Source organism: Anopheles darlingi, chromosome 3 (genome assembly GCF_943734745.1).
Source record: "Anopheles darlingi chromosome 3, idAnoDarlMG_H_01, whole genome shotgun sequence".
NCBI lineage: Eukaryota > Metazoa > Arthropoda > Insecta > Diptera > Culicidae > Anopheles > Anopheles darlingi.
This window is the reverse complement of record NC_064875.1, coordinates 36,389,712-36,403,438: the sequence shown is the minus strand read 5'-3', so window position 1 is coordinate 36,403,438 and position 13,727 is coordinate 36,389,712. Positions and strand designations below refer to the sequence as shown.

The 13,727-nt window shown below is 38.4% G+C and overlaps 4 protein-coding genes across 4 annotated transcripts in view; 3 read left to right on the top strand and 1 right to left on the bottom strand.

The window, feature by feature from the left end:
• Positions 1-776, top strand: part of LOC125954105 (uncharacterized) — an 11,551-nt gene extending 10,775 nt beyond the window's left edge. The window contains exon 7 of the mRNA XM_049684115.1: positions 89-776. The gene's annotated coding sequence lies outside the window, so the exon portion shown is untranslated. The remainder of the gene's footprint in view (positions 1-88) is intronic.
• Positions 777-2,310: 1,534 nt separating this feature from the next.
• On the bottom strand, positions 2,311-3,649 carry LOC125954117 (thyroid hormone receptor-associated protein 3-like). Its single transcript, XM_049684142.1, has 2 exons — positions 3,516-3,649; positions 2,311-3,387 (listed from the first exon to the last, which is right to left on the bottom strand). The coding sequence occupies exons 1-2, from the start codon at positions 3,638-3,640 to the stop codon at positions 2,805-2,807; spliced, it is 708 nt and encodes a 235-aa protein (XP_049540099.1). The 5' UTR covers positions 3,641-3,649; the 3' UTR covers positions 2,311-2,804.
• Positions 2,578-6,389, top strand: LOC125955491 (actin-related protein 8; the record flags this gene model as incomplete). The annotated part of the gene is made up of 4 exons (XM_049686623.1): positions 2,578-2,593; positions 5,162-5,265; positions 5,450-5,639; positions 6,003-6,389. Coding segments are annotated over 4 exons (609 nt in total), but the record flags the coding sequence as incomplete, so codon positions are not given.
• A 911-nt stretch (positions 6,390-7,300) lies between these two features.
• Positions 7,301-12,809, top strand: LOC125954106 (ras GTPase-activating protein raskol). Its single transcript, XM_049684116.1, has 6 exons — positions 7,301-8,230; positions 8,311-8,416; positions 8,585-9,912; positions 9,997-11,684; positions 11,885-12,288; positions 12,366-12,809. The coding sequence occupies exons 1-6, from the start codon at positions 7,489-7,491 to the stop codon at positions 12,595-12,597; spliced, it is 4,500 nt and encodes a 1,499-aa protein (XP_049540073.1). The 5' UTR covers positions 7,301-7,488; the 3' UTR covers positions 12,598-12,809.
• The last annotated feature ends 918 nt before the right edge of the window (positions 12,810-13,727 follow it).

Sequence of the window (13,727 nt, the reverse complement as noted above, 5' to 3'; positions counted from 1 at the left end):
TATGTTCGCTGCGCTGCAACTATTTATTTTCCAGTCATATCAATCGTCATTAGTTCTAATTCTTTTTCATTTTTACTTGTTATTTCAGGTAAAATTACAGTATTAATACTACAATCTCGTTACTACTCCAAAAAGGTAAGGTAAAGTGCATTTTCATTGAAATGCAAGAACTAAAATTATTGTACTAGGAAAATAATAATGGATACGAAACAAGCGAAAATAAAATTTTTAAATGATTTTTTGTGGAATACAGATCACCCGCCCTACTTTAAATAGGTAAATAAAGTAACTTGTGAACCAAGACCGATAAACACGAACATTATGTATCCAGTAAAAGTTGAAGACCAATAGCGAAGTACTTTATATAGGTATTTTGGCATCTCCAAGTTAATTACAAGCGATGAAGATAGTTTCTGTATGCAAGATGAAATAATTGGAAATAATCAGCTACAATAATCCTTATTTATGCCGGACCGTTCTTGTCTGAAAATGTGTAAATCGAAATTGATTTTTATGTTTTTTTTTAAATATATAAGAACGGGCGAACCGTATGTCTTTTTATGTCATTATGATATTTGTATTTAAATGAAAAAATAATAACAATGTGCATTATTCAATCATTGAGGTACGGAACATATAATCTCCATCAATTAAAAAAAACTAAAAGAAATGTAGCGTATAGTAATAGTTTTATAAAATGTAAATATATTGAAAACACATTTATGTTACGAGTATTTGGCGATACTTTACTGTAGATGAAATGCTGAAGAACCGGAAAAGCATATCCATAAATGAATTATATATATATGTATATATATATATATATATATATATATATATATATATATATATATATATATATATATATATATATATATATTTGTTTATTTATTTATATGCATGAGTTTGATTCGTCAAAACATTCAACAAGCTCGAGTGGTTGATCCATAGTTTGTAGGCATAAAGTTGGTAATAGTAAATAAAATTACTTTTTTGCATTTTGTAAAAACTATCAAAGCGCCGTAAATGAGATGAACAATGTGAAAAATAGTACATATTGTAGAATGTTTCAATAAATTGGTATTTTTTCGATAAATGCAAGGATTTTGTTTTGAAAATAACCCGGTTTGGAAATGTCTATAATTGTATTCTAAAATTTAGTGTTGAAATACTACTCCTCTTTCCTAAAGGTCTAAGGAATGGCCACAAGAAACTTGAAAGGTAACGTAATTCACTAGATTTCATACAAATATTCGAGAAAAGATTCACTCCTTGCAAATTCTGAAGCTATTGTTGCAGTGCAGAAGACTGATCAAGGTTCAAACTAGAGTTTAGTAGTTTAATTAACAGAGCATTTAAAGCGAGGCTCTCAAACTCGCGGAATGGGGGTCGCATGTGGGCCTCAAACTATTTTGTGGGACCCGCGGCCACGACAGCCAAGTGATGCCAAACGTAGTTTTATATGAAAAAATATTTCTTGGTGCGACGCGACCCGCATGGCAATGTGAGTTTGAGGCCCCTGGTTTAACGAAATTAAGATTTGAACAGTGCCGATTCAAACTACACTTCTGTCAGTCCTGGTTAAGCGCTGGGCTGCCACGTTTGATTAGATCTTTCGGCTCCAAGCGAGCAAATAAGGAGCTTCGGTAGCCTGATGCACACAGGCGCGGGGTTTGTGCCGTTGCTGTCGCGCGTTGTTTGGATTTTTGGCGGTAAAACGGAAGAATAGGCCAGTACCGCGTGCTATCCATAAGCGTTTCACACACCGGTTGCGGTACGGAACGATGTGTGCGTTACGGCTCATCTCTATAAGGTACCACTACACACTCAAGCAAAATACAAAATTTTTGCTGTATTTTGCTTGAGTGTGGTAGTGTAGACGACCCTAGAGACGAGCCCAAGGTACTTTAAAAAGACAGGTAGCTTTATCCAGAACAAATCCCCGATTTTATTTTAGAAAAAACTTCAGAGTTTGACATTCACGGGATGGTGGGATGTTTACTTCGAGAACGCTCTTTTCGGAGCTGTTTTCGCTTTTCTGTGGTATTACGACAGTTAAAATTCACGAAAAGTGGCACGAAAGTTAAAGTTTATGCAAATATTCTCAAAATTCTTCCTAGTGTTATCGGTCCGTAGGTCTTGCCACCCAGCCTAGAACAAGAGCTAGCTAGCGTTCCTGGACCGTGCTCACTCGCTGTAAAACACAACTCGGTCGCTCGAATGATCTTAAATAGAGAGATGAATCATTTAAACATTCGAAAAAGAGTGAAATCAGGTACTTTCCCTGATAAAACCACCAAACTTGCCCACATCTTCTTCTTCTTCTTCTTCTTGAAACTCACGTGGTTTTGTTGATAAAAGCGCCCTGCTATGAATGTCAAACAAATTGAAAATGGTGACCTGTCAAAGCGGTTAAGATGCTACCTGTCTTTTTAAAGTACCTTGGACGAGCCCCAACGCAAGCAACGTTCCGTTCCGCATCAGTGTGTGAACGGCATGTAAAGGTTAAACATAGTGTCAAACGCTCTGCGAAAATGTGAGCTCTTTTTGCAGTGTTACTCGAAATATAACTAAATTTTCCTACGAAAAGCTAGTAAGTAATTTAAGATAAAATGTGTAAGAGAAGTGAAACGCTTCGAAATGCTCCAGATACAGCGGACGGAACATTCTCTACATATTTCCGTTGTTTGTGATTAGGTTGTGCTTTGTAATTATTTCATTTGGAAAAGATGGAAGACCTAAAAAGAAATATCTACCAAAAAATGCAACTGAAAAGTTTCTAGTATTTTATGAGGTTCTGAAAATTAAACTCTGCCGGGCGTGCCTTTGTGTGGATTGGGTCGTACGGGGTTACGGGGCCCCGTGTGCTGCCGATTGCGCACATTCCGATCTCTGGACGATGGTTGCTGCCTTCTGTCTCGTGAGGGGCTTCGGCATGGATATTGGGAGTGAGATCGACTCCGGAAAAGTGGTGCTCCTCGACGGTCACGCGGTGATCGTGATCGCGAACGACGGCGAGGTGGAAGAAGATCCTGTCGTTTGCCACCGGCAGGTGCTCCCTTACCACCACCATCACCCCGATTGCGGCCCCTCACGGCCGCTGACTTATCTTTCGGAGAATTTCGCTGAATGAAACTGATAGGTACGGGTTTTTCGTTCCGTTCCTCCAAATAGGCCGAGAGGCCGTCAAGTTCGCGTGCACTTCTAGCGAACGATTGTTTCGCTTTCCGGGAACGATTGTTTCCACCAGTGCTCCGTGGTGATTCGTTGCGCTTCAGTTCTCGCTCTCGATCCCCGATTACGATCGCGATCCAGGTTACGGCCCCGATCTCGGTAACGGTTGTGCACCAGCCTGTTCCTGGAATGCATATTGCGTGTGGATCATCACTGTACAAAAAGGAAAAAATGGTCAATGGTTCGATGGTATGCGCCGGCTGGTGTGGCAGACGGTTGGGTGAATGCGAAGTTGTAACGTGTCCATTCTGTTTCCTAGCAATACCACGCCCTAGCATTACTTTGAAATTAGCTCATGTACCAGATAGTCGCCGATAGCTTCGGCGGATGGAGCCTTATTCATCCCGATGATGATCACTATTCTATTCTGCTGCTGCTGCTTCTGCTTCTGTGGCGACTTCTCCATTACGTACGTTCACTGAGACGTCCGTTTCCGGAGAAGAGTGAAGTTTCGGGAATGTTCATCGAGTACGGTGTTCGACGATATTTTTTCCCACACACACTGATGCGAAACGGAACGTTGTATGCGTTGGAGGTCGTCTACACTACCACACTCAAGCAAAATACAGCAAAAATTTTGTATTTTGCTTGAGTGTGAGTGGTAGCTTATAGAGATGAGCCGTAACGCACACATCGTTTCGTACCGCAACCGGTGTGTGAAACGCTATAAACTTTTCGGCATCACATTTTCAGCTTACACTTTACTTCACTCTGCCGTATAATTAAAACTCATTTGTGCGTGCTGTGACTTTTTTACTTATCGAACCCTCAAAAATGCCAACAACCGGGGACTCTATTCAGGTACTATGCTTGAGATTCGCATTTACAATTAATAACTGATTTCGTTAATTATAGACCAACTTAGCCCACAATATAGTTGTGATTCAACCAGGATCAATGTATCTGCGAATGGGTCGTGCGTCGGATGTAAATCCTTTGCGAGTGTTGCACGTAATTGCCAGACGTCGTAAACCCGACGGGTCTAAGCATCAAGACCATTTCCTCCCCTGTTCAAAAGAACTTAATGAAGAGTCAATGCATGAATTAGAAGCACGTAGAATGCAACTTTCGCGAGACATGTCCGTTGGTTTGCACTCTCGCGGCGGAAATCGAGGCAGTGAAATACCCCAGCAAAATGCTGCCGAATTTAATAGGCACACCAAACCGGAAATCATAGCAAATGCATTAAACGCCTGGAATAGTGATACATATCATGAGGAAGTTGTTATTGGCGAGGATGTGCTTAAACTGAATCATAGAGAAGGTTATTATAATTTACACTTTCCTATTCGAAGGGGAGAGTTCAATATTCATAGCAACGTTGGTGGTTCGCTTTTTTCAGTTTTATCAGATTTGCAAATTATCTGGGAATTTGTGCTCTTTAAAATGATGAACATTTTATCGAAAGATATTTCGCGGTATAAAGCAGTTCTCATCGTTCCAGATATATATAATCGAATTCATCTTGGAGAGTATATGACATTATTGTTAAAACGGATTGGTTTTGGTTCATGTTTCATTGTTCAAGACCATGTTTCTGCTACTTTTGGTGCGGGTCTCGGATATGCATGTGTCGTAGATGTGGGAGATCAAAAAGCATCTGTTTCCTGCGTAGAGGATGGAATATCGCATCCTAAAACACGAGTGCGCTTTGATTATGGAGGGGGTGATGTGTCACAAGTTTTATACTGGTTATTGAAAAAGGGCAATTTTCCTTATCAAGAGTACGACGAGCAAAATATTTTGGATACTTGGCTTCTGCAGCAGCTAAAGGAAAATTACTGCCACGTTTTTGAAAACACCATCGGAAACATTGAGAAATATTTTGTAGTTCATCAGCCATGTACGGAAAAACGTATTTATACATTCTGTAGCCTTGACGAATTTACTGTCGCGCCATTAAGTTTGTTTTACATCGAACTGCTAGCTGTGACAGGCGCAAATAAGGCTTTGCCAAAAACCCAAAAGCCGTGTTCATTACAATCACACCCTGAGGATTGCTTTGATGCCGAATATCTACGAGAAACTGGGGTACGTTAAAACACATTGCCAGTTGCAAATTTGGCAAAAGGCTGAAATAACCCCACCCCCACTTGAACTAGCCAAACCCCACGAGATTGAAAAATCGTTATTTTACCGAAAATCGTGAAAGGGGGGGGGGGGGGGGATTTTATTCTTTTATCGCTAGTTTTAATTTTTCTCTTTCTTTTCTTAGCGACGCAACAAAGAAACATTAGAACACGTCTCCCTCGAAGGTGCTGCAGAAAATCCTGAGGATGAAATGGCTACTGATGGTTTAGAGCAAGAACGTGACCATAGGAATAATGACTGGGACTATTGGCTTCAACCCGACGGTCAATTGGTTGGCCTTGAACAGGCAATAGTTCAATGTGTAGAGCGATGTCGTAAGTTTTTCCTCTTCTTTCGTGTTAAATTCATCAACAAAATAATCATAGAGCAGCATTCGACCATGGAGCGTTCGAGAAACTAAAGTTCGAATCGTAAAAAATGGATCGCTGTTAACATTTAGATTGCGCCAAGGCCGCCGCCGAAAAATAGCCGATTCCTTATCAAATCATGATAAACAGTTTATATATAAAAACATTATTTGATTGAACAACATTTGATTACTTTCAACACATCCCAAACAACCCATAGAAATAGCAAAACCAGAGAGCAACACTGTCTTGTTTGCATAGCTTTCTACAACCGGCTCAGAACCTGCCAAAATCGTTAATTGCGAAAATCGCTATTTTCTCTCTTTCCAGCCAGCGAAGAGTTAAAACGAAAAATGTACGGATGTATTCTTTTAGTTGGAGGTGGAATGAAATTTCCTGGACTAAGTAAATGGCTCCAAAAGAAACTATCAGATAAAATACCAGCTGCGTATCGTTCTGAGCAATGTATTGTCATAAGTCCCAAAGAGATAGATTCAGAAATAACTAGCTGGAAAGGAGCCGCAATCATGTCATGTTTAGAAAGTGCTTCGGAATTATGGCTTAGTGAATCCGAATGGACACGATACGGCTGGCGAGCATTAAGAGAAAAAACTGTGTTTTTATGGTAAATTATGATGGACCATGATGGATATATTGAATTATAAAATGTTTAGTAAACAAAAGAAAGTGCCCTGCTATTTATTCTGCAAAAATCCGTCAGCATCCCTCTCAAGGATGCTCAGGCATCCTCAGGGAATCACTTAGACTTCCGAATTCACAACCTACGAAATAATCAGATCAGAAAATAAGACCTACGAAACGTAAACTCTTAGGCATTATTTTTTTACATGTACAGTATAGTTTACGTTTCGTTTAGCGACGGTCATTGAACTTTTCCGTGTTTTTTTTCTCTTCCTCTCCAAACGCACGCTGCTTTGTTGATGCACCGGAACGTCAAAACACATCCAATATGGCGTCCTGCAAAGGCTCTTATGACCAAGGTACTTTAAAAAGACAGGTAGCTTTATCCAGAACAAATCCCCGATCGTATTTTAGAAAAAACTTCAGAGTTTGACATTCACGGGATGGTGGGATGTTTACTTCGGGAACGCTCTTTTCGGAGCTGTTTTCGCTTTTCTATGGTATTACGACAGTTCAAATTCACGAAAAGTGGTACGAAAGTTAAAGTTTATGCAAATATTCTCAAAATTCTTCCTAGTGTTTCAATATGGTATCGGTCCGTAGGTCTTGCCACCCGCCCTAGAACAAGAGCTTGCTAGCGTTCCTGGACCGTGCTCACTCGCTGTAAAACACAACTCGGTCGCTCGAATGATCTTAAATAGAGAGATGAATCATTTAAACATTCGAAAAAGAGTGAAATCAGGTACTTTTCCTGATAAAACCACCAAACTTGCCCACATCTTCTTCTTCTTCTTCTTGAAACTCACGTGGTTTTGTTGATAAAAGCGCCCTGCTATGAATGTCAAACAAATTCAAAATGGTGACCTGTCAAAGCGGTTAAGAAGCTACCTGTCTTTTTAAAGTACCTTGCTTATGACACCACCTCTCTAAACACCTTGGTCCAGCTTATTAATGGCATTGTGCATTTGCGTGTATATTAGATGGGTATCGTTTGACTGTTGCCTATAATAAGAAAATCAACCATCATTACTTCCATTCCGCTTTTTATTTCATATAGTAGACGGAAATTAATAAACATATAAAAGTGTGCGAACTTCTATAAAGAAGCAGACAGTGGACTCATCGATAAGTGTGTTGTGTTGCAGTGAGCCTCGCTTTTTTATTGTAAACATAAATGAATCCGATTGTACACTATACTACGATAGAAAACGACGATCGTCGGTTGTCAACATTCTACATAGCACTAAAAACTGATAACATCACTTCTGGGAAAAATGACTCAGATGCAAATCGGCCTTTCATAAACAAAGCGCAATTATGCTCTTCTATGGAAAAAAATGAGGAACGTTCAATAGGGCGTATTAGTATTGATCAAACAGAGTACCAAGATCACATCGAAGATCAAGCTGAAAAAAACACTAAAATGAAGCGAGTTGTACTTAGTCCAAATGCATATAAGTTGGCAGTTCCAGGAAACGTCACTACATCCACAAGTCATATTACAACATCCACAGTAGAGGAAAACGCAATGTCACTTCCAACAAACTCTTTCGTTTCGTCGAAAGTTCCTATCACTTTGTTGCCATCAGTTGAAATGGGAACCACCCGTGGGATGCTTTCTACTTTGCCCTCGGAATGCACATTGCACTCTTCTGCCAATGCAAAAAAGTCCATTAGTTTTATTCGACGAAATTCGTCGATAAAACTTTATAGACACAATTCGTTATTGAACTCCATTACCTCAAACTGTGCCATGAACAGCGTTGGTATAGGTCAACCAGATGTGCCTGTGAAAGCACTAGATACCAAGCAACTGTACAAATTCCTCTCAGATAAAACTGCACATGAAAATATTTTTCGTTCCTTATTAAGCCTGGACGAAAACGAAATCGAATGGACAAGTGCTCTAAATGCAGGTAAAAATTAAATATCCCAACATTGCATCCATTAACTAACTACCATTAAACTCAAGTATTCATTGCATTTATTATTCTAGATGGATCGCTCAAAGCAGTTTGTCTTCAAAGATCAGCTATCACACAACAAGCGAGAGATAAGAAATTACAATCCTCTTCAACACTGTCAAATTTTTTTTTAAAGCGGTACGTAGCTCATTTGGATTATCAAATATCTTATTTTTTTATTAAAAAACACATTTTCTTCTCATCTGACATTAAAAATATAACATTTAATTTTCCAATATTACTTTTTTGTTACCGTTTTAAATATAAATATTCATTATTATGGTAAATGTTTATGATTCGTTTCAGCTCTTTTAGATCAATCCCATTAAAGCGAACCAACTCTGTTACGAAAGTATATGTATCTATGCGCAGTACAGACGACTTACGTGTTTCACGATCTCATGAAAATTTGCTTTCTAATAATGTACCTTCATCGTCAGTTGACAGTACAAATGGGGGTACAGTTAGTATTCTTCCTGTGCATGCATCGCTTCTTGGGCACCGCCATGGCTTTCAAATTTATAGTGCTTCATACGGCGTTAAGCATTACAGCTGCAGATCGCGCCAAGAACGCGATCTTTGGATGCACGGTTTACGTAAAATACTTTTTCCTAATAATATCAACGCACTGCGAAAAGATAATTCTGTTAAAATATGGATTTATGAAGCCAAGTTACTGTCGACTAAAAAACGCTATTTTTGTGAGATATATTTGGATCAAGCCTTGTATGGACGTACTTCTTCCAAACTCAATATAGATTTATTATTTTGGGGCGAATGTTTGGAATTTCTTGATATACCCGATTCAAAAATTATTACGATAAAGGTGTTTCGCGAAGCTGATAAAAGAAAGTGGCGCGATAAAGATTTACTTATTGGTACGGTTCATATCAGTATCCTAGATACAATGCCACATATTTTTTGCGAGGAGTGGTATCCCATACTGCCGGAAAAGAAGGACGGGTCAAGCAAAAGTTTAAGTAAACAATCTCAATCAACTCTAAGAGTAAAATGCCGATTCCAATCGCTTACCATACTTCCAATCAATGAATATCGGGAATTTTTAACATATCTCAAAAAAAATTATTTAAAAGTTTGCGAATTAATTGAACCGGTAATAGGAGTAAAAGCTAAGGAAGAAATTGGTCAAGCAATGGTGTTGATGATGCACTCTCAAAACATGGCAGCTCCTTTCCTTGCTGACGTTGTTGGTTTGGACTTGCTCCGAATCGATGATCAACGGCTTACGTTTCGTGGGAATTCTCTGGCAACTAAAAGCATGGAAGCATTCTTAAAGCTATGTGGAGAACAATATTTACAAGATACTCTATTTGTACCAATTGTGAAAATCATCGATTCAGAACGAGACTGTGAAGTAGATCCTATGAAGACCAAAGGAATTCTATTAAAACAACAACAAGAATTGCGCAGCGCCGTTGAAGCTATATGGAAAGCCATTTTAAACAGTATACATTTTTTTCCATTTGAATTGCGTGTTTGTTTTTCAACCTTTCGCGAGCGGTTAAAATCATTGGGACGAGAAGATATTTCTGATAATTTAATAAGTGCTTCATTATTTCTACGGTTTCTTTGCCCAGCCATTCTTTCACCGAATCTGTTCAACATAACAAATGGTATGTATGGTAGACACTACTATTACTTAGTAGATAGGATAAATAGATTCGAAAAAAAAAAACAATATTGTGTTTCTTTCGCAGAGATGCCTTCAGCCCGTTCCACAAGAAATTTGACGTTGGTTGCAAAAACCTTGCAAACGCTAGCTAATTTTACACGCTTTCAAGGAAAGGAATATTTCATGGAATACCTGAACAGTTTCATAGAGCAAGAAGCTCCACGAATGAAACAATTTTTATTTGACATTTCGAATCTTCAATTGAATCCTAACAATGAGAGAACATTCGATTGGTCACAACACATCGATCAAGGCAAACATTTGGCTATTCTACATAGTTTATTGCTGGAAGCATTGACAAAACTATCTAAAGACAAACGAAATGAATTGGCTCCTCTGGAAACCATCCTGGAGTCATTATCAAGCCTAAAACAGTCTGAAAAAATATTAAGTCTTCCAGAAGGATTCAATGAATATGAACATTCATTGGTGAGCACAAATAAATTAAGCACAGCTAATGGATTGGGTCAACAAACTTGCGATAAAGTTCGACAACGACTGGACAATGCAATGCCGCATAATGAAATGAAATTAACTATTCATAGTTCTTATGACAATCTCCACTATGTACACTCTCTTCCCGAGAAAAAACGGACCGATAATTATCAAGAACAAAACCTAAAAATGCGGGAAAGAGAAAAAGAAGAGAAACAAACAAATTCGATTATCAATCAGGGCGAACGCGCATCCACTCTGCCACGGAACATGAATTGTCATTGGGCAAACTTGCTAAAACGAGAAGAAGTAGAACAAGAGAACTCTTTCTCAAGAGACACAAAAGACATAATCGCATCCGATAAACAACATGTACAAATGGGATTGTGTTTGAATGATTCAATGACTCGAAAATTTACACCTCCAGCTTTGTTTTCTCCCTTGAACATTATACAAAAAAAAATTGATTGTTCAACCTTTTTGAAGGACATGTCCTCAAAGTTACAAAGAGTAGTAGACCATGAATCAAATCCTTCGAACATGCCAATGCGTCTGGAGGATCTGCAAGACTTATTTAATTATGCTGATGAACAACACGTTCTTAAAAATAATAGTACCACTGAAAACGGCAGAAACAACGGGTTAATTATTGATGAAAATAAGACCAAACATGGAGCATGCGATAAGGCGAGTTTAGGAAATATTCCCATAAAAAATGAATTTCCGGATTCATTATCGCATAGAGGTATTTCGAATGAACTAGAAATAAATTATCAGCAATTGACGAGGAAGGTTAACAACGGTCGTCAAATTTCAACATTTTTATCATCAGACTGTGCTATAATCGAACCCACATTTACTGCCAAAAATGGCGACTTTTTAAACGTTTACACGGATTCATACCGAATAGATAAATCGAATGAAGAACCTACTAACATTTTGAAATCGGATATGTTTGAAGAAAAAAGAATGGAACGGCAATTTATTCCTAGAGCAGTAGGCAAATGTGTTGATTTACACGAAATAAGTAACAGTCAAAACAATGAAGGGGATAGAAATTTCAAACCCACAACCCATTTTGTGGGGAGTGACGCTATCAATGATATCAGTATACAAGTAGATAATCGGTTGAGCTTTACATACGATGCCGCATTAGCTGGAATAGCGTCAATTTCTGTTCCAAATATTGAGCCTAGTGATTCTAGACATAAGTATGAGCATGCCATTTATTCCAGTGGTAATAGAGGAAGTGATATGATGAAAAATCCAATGGTGCAGGTAAGAACAATAAAAAGAATGGAAAGGAACACACGAGCGCTAATACAATGAAAAATTCAGCTTAGTCTATTCAATGTATGAAAGCTTTGCAATTAGTAGACTACAGTAGCTAATGCTCGAGAATAGGTGTTCTTTTCATCAAAATAAATGTTTGAATGTTTGATTTGTAGTATTATAACATAAAATTTTCATCTTTTCAGTACAAACGGGATGAGTATTTAAAAATCCAAAACGATCATCCTAAAAACGATAAAAAGGATTATGTGAGACACACATCGAATGTTGCTGAACGAGAATGTATCAGCGACACTGAATATCGATATAACTCATCTATTGGAGCTCTTCAATACATTCAATGTTCGAAGCAAAGCAATAGTTGGAATAATAACAACAAAGCAATAGAGGAACATATAATAAGTAATCAAATGAGGTTAAGTAACTTCCAATCGGTTGAACAATGTGAGCGAGAGATTAAGCGCTTACAAGCTGCGTTAGATGCTATGCGACAAAAAATAGAAACGTCTGAATTCAAACATGAACTTCAGACAGATTTGACGAATAGCACGTTTCCAAGTAACACCATTGTCGGAGGACTTATTGGAAGGTAAGTCATTTTATTAAGAACTCATATATCGGTTTTCAACATGACTTAGTGAACAATACTAAAAAAAAATTATACAGGTTGCTGGTCATGGAGGAAGAACTACGGAGGGAACAACAAACAATGTACCTAGCCTTATCACAAAAGCAACGCGTGATTGAAGCTCAGGGTCAACAGATTGCTGCGTTAGATGCTGCTAATAATAGACTTCTAACAGCTCTCTCAAGTATGCAAAAGAAATACCAAACTGATTCTGCACAAATCGGGGAGGATTCAATATCACGTAGTTTTACAGACAGCCAAACAAAATAGTGTGTATGCATAGAAACATCAAAATATATACATATAAATGGGTTGTAGTTATACATTTTTTTATTTAATTTGGTCCGGCCCACATTATTCGAGACATCAACTGCGATAATGCGCGCGAAAACCCACTTCATTCCAGCTTTACCCTATGACAAATCGCTCACCGGCACTTGTCCATGCCGTCTAAAACTATTTCAAAACTACTATTACATTAAAATCAAAATAGCATTTTACATTTCGTTGCATTTCCAACACTTTATGCAGTGTTGAACATCTTGTGGTGATATGAGATTCCAACGAACCTTCGAGACAGTCCTCAAAGGATTCGACAGAAAAGGAGAATAGAAAATTGTGAAACAGTTCGGCATTCAAGATGGCTCTTGCCTTGCTCTTGCGTTGTGATCGTGCTCTCTGTAAAACTCCGTCCAGACGAGCAACAAAGTTATCGCGATAACTTTTGCTCAATTTGAGCAAAAGTTATCGCGATAACTTTCTCGCCCTACTGTTTACATACGATTTGACAGCTCCTAAGGGGGTTTTTACTCGTTCTCGCTTGCTCGCTCGCTACACGTGCATTGCAGTTATCGCGATAACTTCTCGCCGGATTTGTATGGGATGACGTTTAATTTAGAAGTTCTCGTCGAGAAATTCTCCAACATTCGTCATCGTCTGGACGGAGTTTAAGTTTTGCTAAAAATATGATAATTTTTTGGCATCCGCAGCTGCATGATCCTGTATGAACTGGTAAGTAATTCAGTGCTATTTCGATAATCTTTCATGATCGAGTCTACCGAAAAATCTCTTCCTGTTTGTTTTCTGTTTTATAGAACAAGTGCCGATGGCGTTTTTTTGTGGCGCTGCCTCGACTGTGGCTTGCCGTTCGCCTTATCCGGCTTACACAAGTTTGGTAAGTTTGGTGTAGGAAAAAGTGTATGTGTTATAAATCTTTAGCCGTGGCCACACGGAGCGAAAATTTGCGCGCAAATTTGCACATTAATGCCAAAATGTTTTCGCTTCGTGTGGCAGGGGTAAAACCCCGAAAATTTATGCCGAAATGTCAAACGTATTGTTTTCATCTGTGTTTTGGCCGCTGAAGTTGATTTCCGAATAAATTTTGCAGTTTTTAACGATTT

Coding starts and splice junctions, on each gene's coding strand:
- LOC125954117 (XM_049684142.1), bottom strand. CDS start 3,640: ATGGAGAAGTCGCCACAGAAGCAGAAGCAGCAGCAGCAGAATAGAATA. Junction 3,388..3,515: donor GTACATGAGCTAATTTCAAA/GTAATGCTAGGG, acceptor CTTTTTGTACAG/TGATGATCCACACGCAATAT.
- LOC125954106 (XM_049684116.1), top strand. CDS start 7,489: ATGAATCCGATTGTACACTATACTACGATAGAAAACGACGATCGTCGG. Junction 8,417..8,584: donor TCAAATTTTTTTTTAAAGCG/GTACGTAGCTCA, acceptor GATTCGTTTCAG/CTCTTTTAGATCAATCCCAT. Junction 12,289..12,365: donor GTCGGAGGACTTATTGGAAG/GTAAGTCATTTT, acceptor AAAATTATACAG/GTTGCTGGTCATGGAGGAAG.